Source organism: Hippopotamus amphibius, chromosome 3 (assembly GCF_030028045.1).
Source record: "Hippopotamus amphibius kiboko isolate mHipAmp2 chromosome 3, mHipAmp2.hap2, whole genome shotgun sequence".
NCBI lineage: Eukaryota > Metazoa > Chordata > Mammalia > Artiodactyla > Hippopotamidae > Hippopotamus > Hippopotamus amphibius.
Genome location: NC_080188.1, coordinates 132,842,204 through 132,860,529, shown reverse-complemented (window position 1 = coordinate 132,860,529; position 18,326 = coordinate 132,842,204). Strand labels below are relative to the sequence as shown.

General features: G+C 38.8%; 1 protein-coding gene across 1 annotated transcript in view; it reads right to left on the bottom strand.

Moving 5' to 3' along the window:
- Positions 1-45: 45 nt before the first annotated feature.
- Positions 46-18,326, bottom strand: part of SDHC (succinate dehydrogenase complex subunit C) — a 29,743-nt gene continuing 11,462 nt past the window's right edge. Inside the window, exons 4-6 of the mRNA XM_057726570.1 lie at positions 12,851-12,912; positions 4,970-5,133; positions 46-910 (exon numbers count right to left, since the gene is read on the bottom strand). Coding sequence (XP_057582553.1) covers positions 806-910; positions 4,970-5,133; positions 12,851-12,912 — 331 coding nt within the window. The 3' untranslated portion in view covers positions 46-805. The remainder of the gene's footprint in view (positions 911-4,969; positions 5,134-12,850; positions 12,913-18,326) is intronic.

Sequence of the window (18,326 nt, the reverse complement as noted above, 5' to 3'; positions counted from 1 at the left end):
CTCCCCAACCACCATTGTCTTGGTTTCTCAAGATATCAAGGAGAGTCAAAGACAAAATAATCATTTTAATTCAGTTTCAGAAAAAGCTGTCACATGAATTTGGATTAGAAAACATGACAACAAGAGGCTTGGTTTTTCTGGAAATGCAAGGAAGAGAAATAACCCTTAATAGGTTCAATGGTAATTTTCTGGATTTTCTCTTGCATCAAAAGCTATATATCTTCTTCTCCCCAAAGCATGTGCTCCAAGAGCCAATTTACTCTCTTTATCTCCCTCTAGCCAGGGTGGGCTAATTCCCCTCCACCCCCACCCCTCTTCTTTCAGTCACACTGTGTGGGTGTTAAAGACCCTGGGCTCTGACCAATGAACAGAACCGTCCTTTAAGCCAGCAACCCACAGGCAGTGGAACCCAAAGCCCCACTCCCAGTCCTCATGGCAGAGGCCACAGAGCTGGCATTGTTTCCACTGTCTCAGGAAGAAGAAGCCAAAAGCTGACCCTCAGCACAAATCAAGGCCTAATATGGAGAGAGAATGAGGGCTCCCAGGCCCAGAGTAGGCTGCAAGCTGGGGGCAGAAAAAGGCAGTTTTTGCAGTCATTCCATCTTTAGAAATGAGGGGGAAACTGGATCGTTTTCCACTAATATAGTTATATAAGGTACTCTAATGCTGAGCTCCAAGAGGATCTGCAAGCACGAAAGGGTCTAAACAAATCAGAATAACTTTGCCCTGGCTTAAGATAAAAGTAACAGGAAGATAGGTCAATGTAAGAATTTGCAGGAAGATGACCGTTGGGAACTTCGGCTCTTCACATGGCTGCCAGCCCTACAGAGGACAACACAGTAAGAACCAAGACAACCACTCCAGACTGGTATAGCTGGGAAATCGTCAGGCCTTTTCCTAGGTCCCACATCTGTAGAAATAAGAAAAAAAAATTTTTTTCAGCATTCAGGGTTCTGGTCACTCTCACAGCTCCTTTCTCAGAAAGGAACTCCACCTAGGAACAGGCAATTCCTCTTAGCATGATTCTAGAGCAAAGCACTTCTCCCCTTATTCCTGACTTTCACCTTCCTCAAAATCCACACTACAATACCTACCACCCACTTATCCCAATGACAGTAAAGGGATCCATCCTCAGCCCCTACATGTAAGAACTTCCAGACTGAATAGATAAAACTTTCCCTGTGACAACAAAACCAGATCAATGTTTCTCAAAGTGTGTTTCTTTGGAAACTAGTTCCTCAGAATGCTAAAAGGCATTACATGGGGAAAAAAAGTTCTGTGATCAAATGAATTTGGCAAAAGTTTAACTACAAAACTTCTCAAACAATTTATTAATGCACACTGTTAATCTCCAAAACACGGATATAATATACGTCATTTCCTAGATATAGTCAACCACAGAATCCCCTCTGAGAAGGAACATTTGTCCGTCAGAGGACTAGTATTTTTTAAAAGTACTCTTTGGGATCTAGAACACTATTTCTCAATTCTGTTTTCACTGTGACCTTCCCCCCACCCCCAACTAAGAAATATCTTTTTAATTAGTACCCAGTGTGTGTGTGTGTGTTTGTGTATGTCTGTGTGTGTATAATATATAAAAGTTCATGAAACAATAAGCAATATTTATCATTATCATGTGTGTTGTATTCTATTTAAATTTCTTTTTTTGTTGGTAGCAACCTACTAAACTGATTTTCTACCCATTGAGTCAAAAAAACACAATTTAAAAAATACTTGTACTGTACATTACATCCTTAATCTTATTTATTTTATACCTAGTAGTTTATACCTCTTAATCCCCATCACCTATCTTGCCCACCCCTCTCCCCACTGTTTGCTGTGATTTACGTTTTGTATGTAATAATTTTGCTTCCATGTTATTCTTGTTTTACATCTAAAATGACCTTGTATCAAGTCTTTTGACTCCCTTGGTAAGTTAGGTAGCAAAGATTAATCTAAAAGGTTGTTGAGTTCCCTCTCATCCCAGGATTTAAATAATAAAATAAAATAAAATAAATTTTGCATTGTGAAAAAAAAAAATACTGATCTACAACCAGTTTGCAAGGCAGAAATAGAGACACAGATGTAGAGAACAAACATATGGACACCAAGTGGGGAAAGCAGGGAGAGGGGGTGGGGAGGGATGAATTGGGAGATTGGGATTGCCATATATACATTACTAATAAAAAAAAATCAAATTGTACACTTTAAATACATGCAGTTTATTGTATGTCAATTATATCTCAATAAAAGTTCTAAAAAATTAAATAACAAAACAAAACAAAACCCCACCAAACAACCCAATCAAACAATGGGCAGAAGACCTAAATAGGCATTTTTCCAAAGAAGACATACAGATGGCCAAGAGGAACATGAAAAGCTGCTCAACATCACTAATTATTAGAGAAATGCAAGTCAAAACTACAATGAGGTATCACCTCACACCAGTTAGAATGGCCATTATCAGAAAATCTACAAACATTAAATGCTGGAGAGGGTGTGGAGAAAAGGGAACCCTCTTGCACTGTTGGTGGGAATGTAAATTGGTACAGCCACTATGGAATACAGTTTGGAGGTTCCTTAAAAAACTAAAAATAGAACTACCATATGACCCAGCAATCCCACTACTGGGCATATACCCAGAGAACACCATAATTCAAAAAGACACATGCACCCCAATGTTCATTGCAGCACTGTTTACAATAGCCAGGACATGGAAGCAACCTAAATGTCCGTCAACAGATGAATGGATAAAGATGTGGTACATGTATACAATGTAATATTACTTAGCCGTAAAAAGGAACAAAATTGGGATGTTTGTAGAGACATGGATGGACCTAGAGACTATCATACAGAGTGAAGTGAGTCAGAAAGAGAAAAACAAGTATCGTATATTAACACATATATGCAGAATATAGAAAAATGGTACAAATCAACCGGTGTGCGAGGCAGAAATAGAGACACAGATGTAGACAACAAGCATATGGAAACCAAGGGGGGGGGAACGGGAGGGGGATGGATTGGATGAATTGGGAGATTGGGATTGCCATACATGCATTACTAATAAGAAAAAAAATATCAAGTTGTACACTTTAAATATATGCAGTTCATTGTATGTCAATTATATCTCAATAAAAGTTCTTTAAAAAAAAAAATACTGATCTAGACTCTCTTGTGCCCAAGGGACATTAACATATTGTACTCTAAAAGATCCCATTGGGCAAAAGTAGAGTCTTCAGGTTTCACACTTTCCACACACGACTGCCTCAACACACACATACACCCATACTCTGAATGTAAAACTGACTAAATTAGGAATGCTTCAGAGAAAATCAGAGAGCCCCCCAAAAAATCAAGCTGAGAAGATGCCCCTACCTCAACTGCCAAAGAGCTTCTACCTGGATAAGATCAGGTGTCAAAGAGATGCCACAAAAAGCTGTTTGCTTATAAAGGCACAGTGTTTTACCAAAAAATCAAGTCCTACTGGGTAGTGGTCATTGGGGGGATGGGGGGTGGATTTCTCTAGCAGACCAGAGACCTTGTCACTTCCTACTCTCTTACATCAATTCTACCCTCCACTCCCCCACTGGATCTTCTGGCAAGGCAATTATCAAGCTCAGAGTGCAGGAGCTATGGACTGTCATAGAGAACAGATAAAATCCTGTCCCACACTCAGAGCCAGGACTTGCTAGAACAAACAAAAGCAGATTTCAGGGCTTAAGAAAAGCCTAACTGAGTTCTGACATTTTATAAAAGCTCTTCCCTTTCCCTCCCCCCATACTGGGACAAAAGCAAATATATGGCAAGTCCCTGCCTGAGCCAGGATGCCAACAGAGGAAGCTGATCAGCTGATTTCATTGGGGAGCTTTGTTCTGTGGAATAAGAAGTCATTAATGGAAATGCCCTCCCTTTCCATTCCCTCTTCCTGAGGGAAGTGAAGTCATTTTGAATCAAACCGAACACTGCCCCCGGGAACAGTGGATAGATACACTTAATATTATAGATCATTTAGTCCCTCACATTTTTGATTCCATTACACTGTCTACTGGGCCAGACTAAAATTCAGAAAGTGCTTGTCTCTAGGCTCTGATGTGAAAGTTACAAAAGGTCAAATTAAGGCAGGAGCATCCCACTGACAGATGGCTTCAATTGAGAAATAATGGAAAACCAGAAAGAATGAAGCTGTAATTATCTTCCTGGGAAAGGAAGCAAGACTAGGGGTAGGGAGACCACAAAATATAAATCTTAAAATGCTGTAGGAAAGATTGACCTCTGACCTGAGGCAGGCTTGATTAAGCTTTAATTCCTTAATAAAGAGGAGACACCAGTTTGAACTGATCCCAAGGTCATGCTGGAGGCAACATGGACAGATTTCAGGTATCAAAAGATTCCTAAACTCAATATTGGGATCCTAGGCACCCAGTTTCTTGTTAAAGTTGGCCCCATTCTCTCTAATAGCTCAAAACAAACAAAAAACAAAGCAGTTAACACAATCCAATGTCAAGATAATAAAAGTCAGTATATTTGACTCCAGCAAGATTTGCTACTCTGTGTTGACAGGAAGGTTGGACTGAAAGCAGTTACTATGTTATCTAGCTCATAATTGAATCCCCAATGCCTACAACAGTGCCTGATACAACAGGTAACAATGAACTGTTTGTCTGATAAATATGCCTTCTATGCCTGGCTTCAGGGGTCTCTTTTAGAAACACCCCTCTTAAAACTAAAAGAGTTCACTGAGACCCTGCGGGTATCTGCCAGGCCTACATCCAGTGCTCAGCTACATCACCGGCTGGGCTGCCTGGCAATGCACAGGGCATCTAGTTTACCTTTCTCCACGAGGCCCTTGAGTGAAGGTCCAGCACAACTAACTTTAAGAACAGCACTAAACCCAGACCAGGAAAGAGAAAATCCTTCCAGCCTCTCCATTCCTTTCACCAGAAAATGTAGAAGTCTACAATTAACTTACCAAGTGTCGGATCCCATTCCAGGTGTGATACATGAAAGGGAAGACGAGGGCAAACTTGGCTGTGTGGATCAGCGCTGGCCCCAAACACAGGGACTTCACAAGTTCCAAATGAGACTCAAAGCTCCCAGGGACCAAGAGGGCCGACAAACCAAAAAGAGAAACCCCTGAGGAGAAACAAAGTAAGCCCGTCACAGCTGCCCACCAGCTACAACCAATGTAACACACAACACTGGATCCTAGGACAGCCCCTAGGACTTCACACAATTCTAAACCATTTTAAAATGGGGAAGATTTAAAATAATGTTCACATTTGTAGTGGAAGATAGGCTACTTAGAATCTGACCCTAATCTCTTAAATTTGCCATATATTTTAGCATATTACTCCTTCTTTCAATATTGCTCTCTATAAAAACTTTACCGCCATTTTAGAAGTCACCTCTGATGGCATCTATATCATCTCAGTAAGAAAAAATATAAACAGTACATTCAGTTCAAGGAAAAGACAGAGAAAATCTTTAAATCATCCAAATCTCTACCACACAGAAATGTTAACTCAAAATGGATCAGACACCTAAATAAAGAACTAAAACCATAAAACCAAGAAAACACAGGAGTAAATCTTTATGACCCTGGATTAGCAGTAGTTTCTTAGATATGACACCAAACCAAAAGCAACAAAATAATAAATTGGACTTCATCAAAATTAAAAACTTTTGGGCACCGTCCATTTTTCCATCAGTCTGGAAGAACGCTGGTGCTGAGAATAACTACCATAGCTTCCAGTTCTTTGACAAAACCTCAGATGTGTCAGAATTTTGTGGCACTCATAGAAGCAAAGGCTGAAGGAAGCCATGCAGTTCATACCCTAGGATGAGGCAGCCACATCAGAGTCTGGTCTTCTAGAGGTTAGTGTTACTGAGTGGCCCTTCCTGGGACTCAGTTATTAGACTGTTGTCACATTTGGTGCACAGGTCAGAGCTGCGTCTGCCCTGGTATCTGAGGCATGTGTATGGCTGTTTCGGAACTTCAGTTTTGCACTGAAATTCAAAGGATACTGGGGGCTCCTGTGATCATCTAGCTTCCCTTCTATCCACTGTCAAAGATCCTTGAATGCTCTTGGGTCATATTTTCCTCCTAAACTTTCTCAAACTATCTCAGTTCCATGGTACCTCAGTGTTTTCAGGAATTTTTTTCATGGTACCTCTAAGCCAGAAGGAAAAACCCAACAGTTCTGTTTATTAAGTACTTAGATTCAAACAACTTAAATTTTTTTTAATATAAATTATTTATTGGCTGTGTTGGGTCTTCGTTGATGTATGCGGGCTTTTTCTAGTTGTGGTAGGCGGAGGCTTCTCTTGTTGTGGAGCAGGGCTCTAGGCACGTGGGCCTCAGTAGTTGCAGCATGCAGGCTCAACAGTTGTGGCTCACGGGCTTTAGAGCACAGGCTCAATAGTTGTGGCTCACGGGCTCTAGAATACAGGCTCAGTAGTTGTGGTGCATGGGCTTAGTTGCTCCATGCGTGGCATGTGGGATCTTCCCGGAGCAGGGATGGAACCTGTGTGCCCTGCATTGGCAGGTGGATTCTTAACCACTGTGCCACCTAGGAAGTCCCTCAAACTTAAATATTTATGTCCTAACAAGTAGTGATTTGAAAAAAAATTATCCATGCAAATGGAAAGAAAAATTATTTAATTCTTAAATAACCACAGTTACTAATATGTTGTTGGATACTGCACATCTCAAACCTCAGAAGTTAGATTGGACATTACCATCCTCATTTCCTGTTCCACAGTGACTTTCATACAAGTTGGATTAGAGAATCAGAACTTCAGTGAGAGATTCGGCAAACCTACTGCTCAGGCAGTCAGCTTCATTTCTAGAAAAGCCACGGGACTTATGGAACTCTGAGATTACTGTTTTATTCTCTTGGGTTTTTTGTGAGATGGGACATTATTGATTCTCAAATGTGACATGTCATATGTTAGGAATCCCAGTCATTCCAGTCAGAGGCAGTATAGAGAGTAAAAAGAGCACAAACTTTGGTTAAGACATTCAATTCTGTCATTAACTAGCTACTATATCATTACTTCCTTTTCTGCTTATAATAATGCCTAGTTAGGATTGTGAGAATTAAATATATGTATATTTATATATATATACTAATACAGGATATATTAAATATAAAGTAAATATATGTGTGTGTGTGTATATATATATATATCTCCTAATACAGGCCTGGTAGTGATTATTATTTACATTAATAGTTGGACTATTTAATCTTTTACCTCTCAGAAAATGTTTGATCCTTTGCAGCTAAAAATCATATTCTTAGCCCTTCCTACTCCACGTCTTAGTCCTTGAATTGCCAAGAGGGGGTAACCTAGAAAAACAGTCACCAGAAAAAAAAATGCTTCTCAGAAATGCTTTGTTTTCCCTCAATGCGTGAATACACCTCTCCGTCCTCACCTCCACCTCTCTGCAACGCTGCAGGGAAGAAGACAGGCAGAATATATGATGAGGTTAGTTTGACAACACTTTAGATAAAACAGCAACCAGGTGCTGCCAACCTGAGTTTTAATTATCATTTGGACAGGTCCAGCAAGGCCCTTTTAGATGTTTTCATTTTCTTTTGCAGACATCTGCAGGGGCTTGCTGGGAAGAAGTGTCTGAAAGAGCTTATGATGGCTTCTGGAAGTGGCAATAGGACTCCCTGACAATCTGCAGTTCTGTATGTAGCACTTAACTGCAGAGGAGCAGGCTAAAGTTGATCTTGGCAGCCAAGTGAAAGCACCATTTGACTTTTCTTAGTGATTAGATGGGACAGCTTCAGTGGCTTTATTTTCCCAATTTAAACTGTTTAGCTGTTAGAGGAGTCCCTCCTTGGGCACTCAGGTTCTAAGAGGAGATGCTATTTTCTGCTTCCCAGTACACTAGACATCAGAGGAAGATTTAGGAAATTTCATATTTAACTTCTTCTCATATACTTTTCATTTGTAACGAGGAAAGCTTTGGCCAAAGTCACTTCTGATTGAATTAACTGATTGATATTTCTTGTTTGAAGATGTGATACAATAAGAAATACATATTTGATCTTTTTCTCCCAGTTCCTGGCACACAACTCCTAAAACCCTTGGAATCTCTGGAGTGAGAGTTTTTTTGTATGCTAATAAGATAACTGGTAGCTGGGGATGGGGGGGGGGGGGGGGGGGTGGTTCTAGACAGCTTCAGGATGGAGGCTAGCTGCCAGAAAAACTAAGGCATGATCTGAGGATTGGGACTTTTAGTCCTATACCTGCCTCCCTTCCCTGTCCACACCCTGGCCCCCACCCTGGACCCCCTCACCATATCTGGGAGTGGCTGCTGATTGAGCTAATCACCAATGGCCAGAGATTGAATCCATCCTGCTCAGGCAGTGAGGCCACCATAAAACCCCTAAACTACAGGATCTGGACAGCTTCCAGGTCACTAAGCACTAAGATGTGCTGGGAGGGTGGTGTGCCCAGAGGGCATGGAAGCTCCACACACACTCCCCTTTCAGCTCCCCCATACCCTGCCCTATGTATCTCCTCCGTTTGGTTTTTAGAACAAAGCAGTTGATCCTTTATTTTAAAAACCAGTATGTCTTGGGACTTTCCTGGTGGTCCAGTGGTTAGGACTCCACACTTCCAAGGCAGGGGGCACAGGTTCAATCCCTGATCAGGGAACTAAGATCCCACAAGCCACATGGCCAAAAAAAGAAAAAACAAAAAAACAGTATGTCTAAATAAAGTGGCTTCCTGAGTTACGGTGAGCTCTTCTAGCAAATTATCAAACCTGAGGAAGGGGTCATGGGAACCCTGATTTACAGGTGGAACCTTACATGTTTAATTCTCACAGTCCTAACTAGGCATTATTATAACTAGAAAAGGAAGTGATGATACAGTAGCTAGTTAGTGACACAGCTGGAATTGAACTCAGATCTAACTCCAAAGTTTGTGCTCTTTTCTTTTTCTTTACACTGTCTCAGTCAGAAATGACCAGGGTATAACACATCACATTTGAGAATCAATAACTCAGGTCTCATCTCATGAAAAGCCCAGACCAAAAACCAGTCATTTCAGAGTTCTATTAGTTACTTTACAAATCTGTAAGTCCTCTGGCTTTTCTAGAAAAAAAGCAACTGCCTGAGCAGTAGGTTTGCCTATACAGTCAAGTGACCTCTCACTGAAGTTCGGATTCTCCAATCTGATCTGTTTTTAAAGACTATCCAAAACATTCAGGACCATTCTTCTACCCATTCGAGTTAATTGTAGAATTTATGAATAGTTGCATTCCTCTAAAATATCTGTTGTTTGGCACTCATATTTTCTTTCTTGAATCTCATTCTTTTCAGTGTTGTATGTTGCATGTTGATTACCCTTTCCCAGTCATTCATATTGCAGCTTCAGTTACCTGCTATTCTCAAGGAATTTACCTAATTTCGCCTAGATTTTTATACCATCTGTCACTATGAAAAATCATGAGTATTTTAATCCCTACAGAACCTAGGCAATGGAAGAGTGTTACTAGCCTTCTCTATCCACCTTTTAAAGGATTGCTAGTAAAGTTCTTCCTCAATAAATTCTATTTAAAGTCAAATTAGTGTCATGCTTTTTTAGCTCAACATGCTTTTTAGAATTTATATATTGGCCACAAAATCTCTACAGTCTGAATAAATACCTAATCATGGATTTGTCTAGGCCAGTTTGTTTTGTTACTGAAACAAATGAGAACATGAACCTTTATGACTTCCTATGGTCTACAGGATCAAGTTCCAACTTCTTAGCACAGCAGTCAAAGTCCTTTACTGTTCGGTGCACTTTCAAGCCTTATCTTTTGCTGCTTCTCCCATAACACAACTCTTAAACAAGCAGACCTAGTTATCATTATCCAGGACTCTGGATGCTTTCCAAACCCTGTGCCTTTGCATAAGGTAGTTTGGTCTGTTGGAAAGTCCTCCTCCACCTCCTTTTCATGAATTCTCCTACTCATCCTTCTTTCAAGTTCTGCAACTCCTGCAGAGTTGGTCTCTCCTCTGGAATCTCATATCTCTATTAAAAAGTTATCACAGTGCATTATAAATATTTATCTCTTACTCCTTAGACTCTTTTACCCTTGAGGGTAGAGGCCATTATTATCACTATCCAAATCCTAATGCGTAACAGGAGATTAATTAGAAGTTAGGAGGAATGAACATATCTGAAATGACCACTACAAGCAAAGTGATTTACATGGTTGTATTCATTTAGTAAATAAAGTTTTACTAAGCACCTACTGAGTGCTAGAGGATATGAATGGTAAATAAGATAGCTGCTCCTACTCTATGAAGAGTTTACATTCTAATGAAAGAGACAGATTTATAAAAAGTATGCAAATAAAATAATTACAAGTTATATAATAAAAGTTATGAAAGAAACAATCAGTGCCATAAGAACTATTAAGGAATAGTGCTGTGAAATAGAAAATTAACAAGAAAATTAACAATAGAACCAGAAACAAACAGGAGCTACTACTTTAGATACAGTGGTAGTACACTTTGAGTTGACAATTTTGTTGAGATCTAAGGAACTAACTATACACTGTGTAGCAAGATGTAGAGGTGAATATTTCAGATCAAGGGAATGAAACATGCAATGACTCTGGGGTGATAAAGAGTTTTACCTGTTTCAAGGAATTCAAAGACCAGCAGAGTAAGCAAGAGGAGGAATGGCAGGATGAGTTAGGCAAGGCCCAAATCAGGGAGAGCATTTTAGGCCATGGTAGAGAGCTGAATTTTAATCTAAGTGCAAAGGCAAATACAGTAATAGGAAGATTCTAAGCGTGACCTGATTCAACTTATTTTCAAAAGATTTTTTATTGTTCTTGCTGTTGTGTGAAAAATAGACTGGAGGAGAGCCACAGATTGCAAAGATCACAGCTGCTCGGACTGACTTCATTTCAGGTGAAATGATCTAATTCTTCTTGCCATTTGGTCCAGTACACGTCATCTTCTAAGAGACTGTTGCTATTAAATTTATCACGCTTCTCATTCCTATTTTCATAAGCTGACATCCAGAATGTAGTTTCTTGAAATGCCATCAACTCTGGAATAGGCATTATTAATATGCCCATTTTAAAACAAGGAATAAACTGAGGTTTAGAAAGGCAACAAAGTTGCCTAAATCATCCACCTAGCAAAACTCTGTAACCTTCCAGTTTTGAAGTAGGTACCTTCCCCATTTAAGGGAAACATGGTAACTACTACCCTACAGAAAATAGCTACTATGTTCTATTACAGAATTAGGAGAGAAGGTTCGGGAAGAACAGGATACATGCTAATAAATACAAGGTCATTCAAAGGGGTAAAGATAGAAAAAAAAAATTATTACATTCAGTTGTGAAAAAAATATACACTCAACTTTAGCCATATTTAGCAAACTAATACTTTTTTGTCTGTGAAAGAGTCAACATCCTTTTTTTTTCATTCAGTGGCAATAAATATACCACTTTATATTTGAGATAATAATGAAAACTACAGCCTAATAAATAAACTGCTCTTGTCCTTCCAGTGATTTTTAGGACTAAATCTGCTTATCAGTACCACCAAACTAAGCAAAAAGCAACAATCTAAAAATTATAGGAGTCTAAGTAAGCAGAAATAACTATGAATTTATAGTTAGAATAGCCTAATCTTGAAATATATCTTATTATTTCAGTGCAAGCAGGTTAAAAACCAGAAACTATACAGATTCTCAGGCAATACCAATCATCCTTATACCTGGATTCCATTTCCTCTTTACCAACCAAAGGAATGGTAACACAGGACTGATAACGTCGGATCTTAGGTGGGAATTCCTATCCTTACTTGATTACTAACAAAACTAATCTAATTGTGAATAGCAGAGACTTAGCTTTAGATAATTTTGCCAATGTCTCAGCAGCAGCTCCCTAGATACAGGATTCCTGTACTTGAACCAGTCCTGCTGATGACCCCTTCAGTAAAAACATACTCCAGAGAAACTTAGGAGGGGCCCGAAAGGATATGATGAAAAACAAAAATATGTCCATGTCTCGAGCACTAGCCAGAAAAAACTTTAAAATATAGTTGATCCTCAAAAAATATATTTTTTAAATATAAATATATAAATATAATAATTTATATTTTATATAAGATTAAATATTTTACATATATATATATGACTGACCCTCTTATAAAGTACTTCCCTACTGTGAAAAATCCATCAGATTTCAGAAACCTGATTATAATCTGTACATCCTACCTGTAATAAACCTTACTACCTGAAAAGGATACACTAAGACCAGCATATGACTCACTCTGCAGCTGCATCTCATATTACATAAATAAATAAATAGACATTCTGGTTGGTAACCAAGATTTTCTGAGATTAAAGAATGAGTTAATGTTTCTGCACCTGATCAATTCTAGGTGATGAAAAATGGGTGCTAAAACTGAGTTTCTGAAAGAATAAGGTTGAAGATTAATCTTGGACCATGTGTGGTCAATATTCAGTCAGCCAGCCTATCTCCATTATATTTCTGTATCTGTTCCCTCTAATGTCAGTAAATATACTATCAGGACATGCTAGGGATGATTTAAAAATTGGCTAAGAAAAAATAAGAAAAAGAATAAGAAAATGAAAAAAGCTGGCTAAGAAAAGAACCTGAGCATTATGGGAACTCATAATTAATTGTTAAAGAAATGAATGAACCATAAGCTTAAATGGACTTATCATTTTCTCTAAATCAAGTTGCTGAGTTGCAAAGGAGGCACTGCCAAGAGTCACAGAAACAGCAAAGTTTTTCAAAGAAGTATGTGTGTGTGTGTCTGTGTGTTGATATGCACATAAAAACACAGATACATACCTGCACTCAAGGCAATACCAGTGCCACGGTGGCAAACGGACATCGCCATGGGAAGAGACCAGCTGAAAAGAAACACACAAAGGCAATTTAAAAAAGGAATAGATGACACCATAATAGAGAGTCCATCTTGGCAAAGAGAATATAAACCACTTTGGAAACAGGCAACTACTTATCACAAAACAAAAACAAACAGCTTTCACATTCCTGTGTTTCCACTCTCTAATTTGAAAATAAGAACACTGATTTATTTAAGAAGCATCCTTCCCTTTTCCAGACTGCATCACTAACAAAGCTGAGAGGAGGAATCAATTAAAACTCAAAATATCCCTTTCATAAGAAGAAACAATATGGGTCAAAAACATCAAAGTTGCATACAGTTACAAAATAAACACTAGAATACAACCACCTGGGTCCTTCCATTCCTCCAGTCATAAGACAAAAGTGAAAAAACACCTGAGTTTTATTTATCCACTGTTTCATATAACATACACTTATCCATGAACTTTCTTACTATATACCCCACAATATCCAAATTGAGCATATCATTCATTCCCTAATAAATTACCTATCCCAAACTTAAAATCCAATTTTGCTGGATTTAGTATGTTTCTTAATCCACAGTAGTTGTGAAATACTTTGTCATCAAACCCCTTTTTATTTATTTTTTAAAAATATTTATTTATTTATTTAGTTGCGTCAGGTCTTAGCTGTGGCATGCAGGATCTTCCTTGTGGCATGTGGGGTCTTTTGTTGCGGTGCGAAGGCTTTGTTGTGGCTCGTGGGGTCAGTAGTTGCAGCACGTGGGCTTAGTTGTCTCATAGTATGTGGGATCTTAGTTCCCCTACCAGGGATAGAACCCACGTCCCCTGCATTGGAAGCCGGATTCTCAACCACCGGACCACCAGGGAAGTCCCTCTAACCCCTTTTTAGATCATGTTCTGCTTTGTCTATCTGCCAAAACATTTCCATCAAGGGCAACCAACACTGCTATATTCTGGACCTAGTGCTCATGCTCAAGAGAGAAATGGTTAGTGAAATGCAAAGAACAGGCATCTTTGGATTAAGTTAACATTCATCCTGGAAAGTCAGTTTAGATAGAGAATGCTGAGCATAATCAGACCACATACTCCACACTCTAAACGGAAGCAACTCAAGTAGGTTGAAAAGACCTCAAAAAGAAATCCTATGTAATAAAAATGGTCACAGTGAGAAAGGAGTAATGTCTAAAGAAACCAAAAAAACTGGCTAGACACCCCTCTGATTAACTCAGACTAACAAGATAAATATAAAAGGCAGAAGAAGAGCCTCATAACAAAGGACAAGCAGAGAACAATGGCATAATTTGATTAGAAGAATCAGGAGACTAAAACCCAGAATGAGCTGAGGCTTGCAAAAATGTCAAGGACAACAAAAAGGGGCTTTTAAAATTGTATTCAGGGAAAGAAAGCCTCCTAACGGGTTGACAATTTTATGTTAATGGATGACAGAGTGCAAAGCAGATTGCTCAACTATTTTATTTGTCAAAGAGAATGATTATCAGACTGAAAAATACAGAACAAATATTGATTTGAGAGAACTGAAAAAAAAAAGTGAGGAAATTATAAAATATTGCTTAGCATTCCAAGTGCACTTAGGGCTCCTGGCCAGATGAATTAATTCCCAAGAGCCAACACATGAAACATATGCACTGTTCTAGTAATCTTTTAGAAATACTGAAATAGAAAATGGGAGGGATATGAAGTCAAAGGTTACTCTAACTTTAAAAACCAGTTAAAATCATAGCCTGGTTAGCCTAGTACTGAGTAGGTAAGGGAGATTTTATTTTCCAAATAACCATGATATTATTTCCAGTCCCTCACAGTCTTCCAGAATCTTGTCACTTCTAATCAGGCAAGTATTTATATTTAGCCCCTTGACTCTGGGCAGGACTTCATGACTGACTGCCTCAAGATATAGAAGGCGGCAGAACTAACACTGCACAACTTTCAAATTATCTGCCCTCCTTCCATCCCTCCATCCCTTTGTCCATCCCTCTCTCAGGTTATAAGGAAGCCCAAAATAGCCTAAGCAGAGAGATCGTGTAGAAAGACCCATATGGAGAGAAAAGAGCCAGAATCAACCCAAGGCATGTGAGTAAATGGATCTTCAAATTATTTCGTTTCCAGCCTTTGCGTTTTCTAGTTGAGGCCTCAGATATCATGGAGCAGACAGGTCATCCCCACTATTTCCTTTCAAACATTAGGTAAGAGTCTAGCATAGAAAATCAAGATTGTTTTAATTCACTTACAGAAAAGATGATCACTAGGAGCCAGTATGATTTCCCTTAGGAAAAATTTTTTTTCAAGAAATACTGAGATCCTCTTGAACACAGATTATATCTTATTCATCTTTGTATTTCCAACTCCTAAAAGAGTACCAAGCACACTGTAAGCAATTAACAAACACCTACTGATTTGAAGTGTGTTAATTTTTTTTTCCTTTTTTGACTCTTAGAAGAATGTTAATCAAGGAAAAGCTAGTGACATAGGATATATGAAATTCAGCAAGTGATCTATCAATCACGCTGCAAACAATGCCATCAAAAAAGTAAAAAACAAAGAAGATATAGAAATGGCGAGTGAGTATATGAAAAGATGCTCAACATCACTAATCATTAAAGAAATGCAAATCAAAATCACAATGAAATACCTCTTCACATCCATTAGGATGGCTGTTATTAAAAAAACAAATCACAAAAACAGCAAATCACAAATGTTGGCGAGGATGCAGAGAAATTGGAACCCTTGTGCACTGCTGGTGGAAATGTAAATGGCACAGCCCCTGTATAAAACAGTATGTTGCTTCCTCAAAAAATTAAATATAGAATTACCATATGATCCAGCAATTCCACTTCTCGGATATACCCGAAAGAAATGAAAGCAGAGATTCAAAGAGATATCTGTACACCCATGTTCACACCATTATTCACATTAGCCAAAAGATGGAAACAACCCAAAAATCCATGGACGAATGAATGGAAAAGCAAAATGTGGTATACACGTACAATGGCGTATCACTCAGCTTCAAAAAGGAATGGAATTCTGATACATTCCTTAACATGGATGAACCCTGAAGACATTATGCCAGATAAAATAAGCCAGATACAAAAGCACAAACATTATAAGATTCTACTTTATGAGGTACCCTGAGTAGTCAAATTTATAGAGACAAAAACTTGAATGGTGGTGGCCAGGGGTGGCCTCGGGGCAGAAGGGAATGGAAATTATTATATGGTTTTGGTTTGGGAAGATGAAGGGATTCTGGAGATGAATAGTAGTGATGACTGCACAACAATGTGAATGTACTTAATGTCACTGAACTATACACTTAAAAGTGGCTAAACTGGGACTTCCCTAGTGGTGCAGTGGTTAAGAATCCACCTGCCAATGCTGGGGACATGGGTTCGATCCCTAGTCCAGGAAGATCCCACATGCCGTGGGGCAATTAAGCTCGTGCAACACAATTACTGAGCCCATGTGCCTAGAGCCTGTGCTCCACAACAGGAGAAGCCACCGCAATGAGAAGCCCAGGCATCGCAGTGAAGAGTGGCCCCCACTGGCCACAACCAGAGAAAGTCCACGTGCAGCAACAAAAACCCAATGCAGCCAAAAATTTTAAAAATTTTTTAAAAAGGCTACATTATGTTACGTATATTTTATCACAACTAAAAAAAGAGTTAAAAAAAAAAGTAGAAAGACAACCCAACTTAAAAATGAGCATACGACTTGAATATATATTTCTCCAAATAATATACACAAGTGGGGGCTTCCTAGGTGGCGCAGTGGTTGAGAATCCGCCTGCCAAGGCAGGGGACACGGGTTTGATCCCTGCTCCAGGAAGATCCCTTAGAACAATATTTTTAAACATAATAAAAAGCACATTAAACTACATTTAAGTACAAAAAAAAAAAGATACACAAGTGGCCAATAAACACATGAAAAGATGTTCAACATCAATAAAGGTTGTCAGAAAAAAATGGGCTTAGATCTACTTTATATGGTTCAAGGCAGAACTAGAGCCACTGTACATAAGATATAAGTTGTAGTAAGTTCACTACATAACAGTTTTCTGATAATAAGAGAAATTCCCAAACTGCTAAAGGGTGATAGTTGAGTTCCTTGTCTCTGGAGGCATGCAAGCATAGGTAGACATCCATTTATGAAAATATTGCAGAGGAAATTCACTTATTAGGTACAATAATGGCTTTTAACAGTAGTGGCTCTTAAACTTTTCTTTTTTTAGCAGTACCCTTTCTTCAAATGCAAAATCCTTACAGTCAAATTGCTTTGGTTATCCAGGACTAAGGGCCTGCAGTGCAATCTGCATGTTTGCCAGCCCCACACAACTATCCACAGAAGCTTAATGGAATATCCAAAGCCCCAAACAGCACTCTTAAAACCAGTGAGGTTGAAGATTAAATTAAAATTTAAGAACCCTTCCAACTCTAAGTTTTTAAAATATTGTTCTAATGTCCTTTAGAATGACTTGTTTTCCTAATAACGTAATCCCTATATACACTTTTGTTTTGATAAACTGACAATTTATTAAGAGATAAAGAGTACTTCAGGGGACTTCTTAGGTGGTGCAGTGGTTAAAAATTCGCCTGCCAATGCAGGGGACACGGGTTCGAGTCCTGCTCCAGAGCAACTAAGCCCGTGCGCCGCAACTATTGAGCCTGTGCTCTAGAGCCCGTGAGCCACAACTATTGAGCCCATGCTCTGCAACTACTGAAGCCTGCGCACCTAGAGCCCATGCTCTGCAACAAGAGAAGCCACTGCAATGAGGAGCCCATGCAGCACAATGAAGAGTAGCCCCCGCTTGCCACCAACTAGAGAAAGCCCATGCGCAGCAACGAAGACCCAACACAGCCAATAAATAAATAAATATATATATATTAAAAAAAAAGAGTACTTCAGAAAGTGCTAACTTAACCATATACTTCCATGCTACCACCAAAAAATCTACAAAAGTTAGTAACAGAAAATATGATTCCAGATTTCTTAGACATCTTTCCCAGACATTTCACCTTGAAAACAGCCCCATGTTCCCTGCTATTTCTTTTTTTCCCATAAATATGTCTAGAGTTCCACAACCAGAAGAGCAAACAAGGTAGCTTAAGTCTCATCTCATCAGCTTATTACTATTTGTTATATGACCTGTGAAAAAAGGCCAGGGTTTTAAATATAGACTCAAAATAATTTGAGAAGTTCTTCATCATTATAATCCTCTCCCAAGTCTTTCACCTCTTAAAAAAAGTTTTACCATAAAGTAGCAAGGATTGAGATCACTTATTATCTTCTTCTATTTTAGTAGAATGTCCAATTTCTACAATCAGAATTATTTCTGGAATCTGGCTTGGAAAAAATCTGAAGGGTTGTGGTATTTGTGGAGGTGGTTAAAAAATGACCAGCCTCCCTGGCAAGAAGCCAAGCAAAGA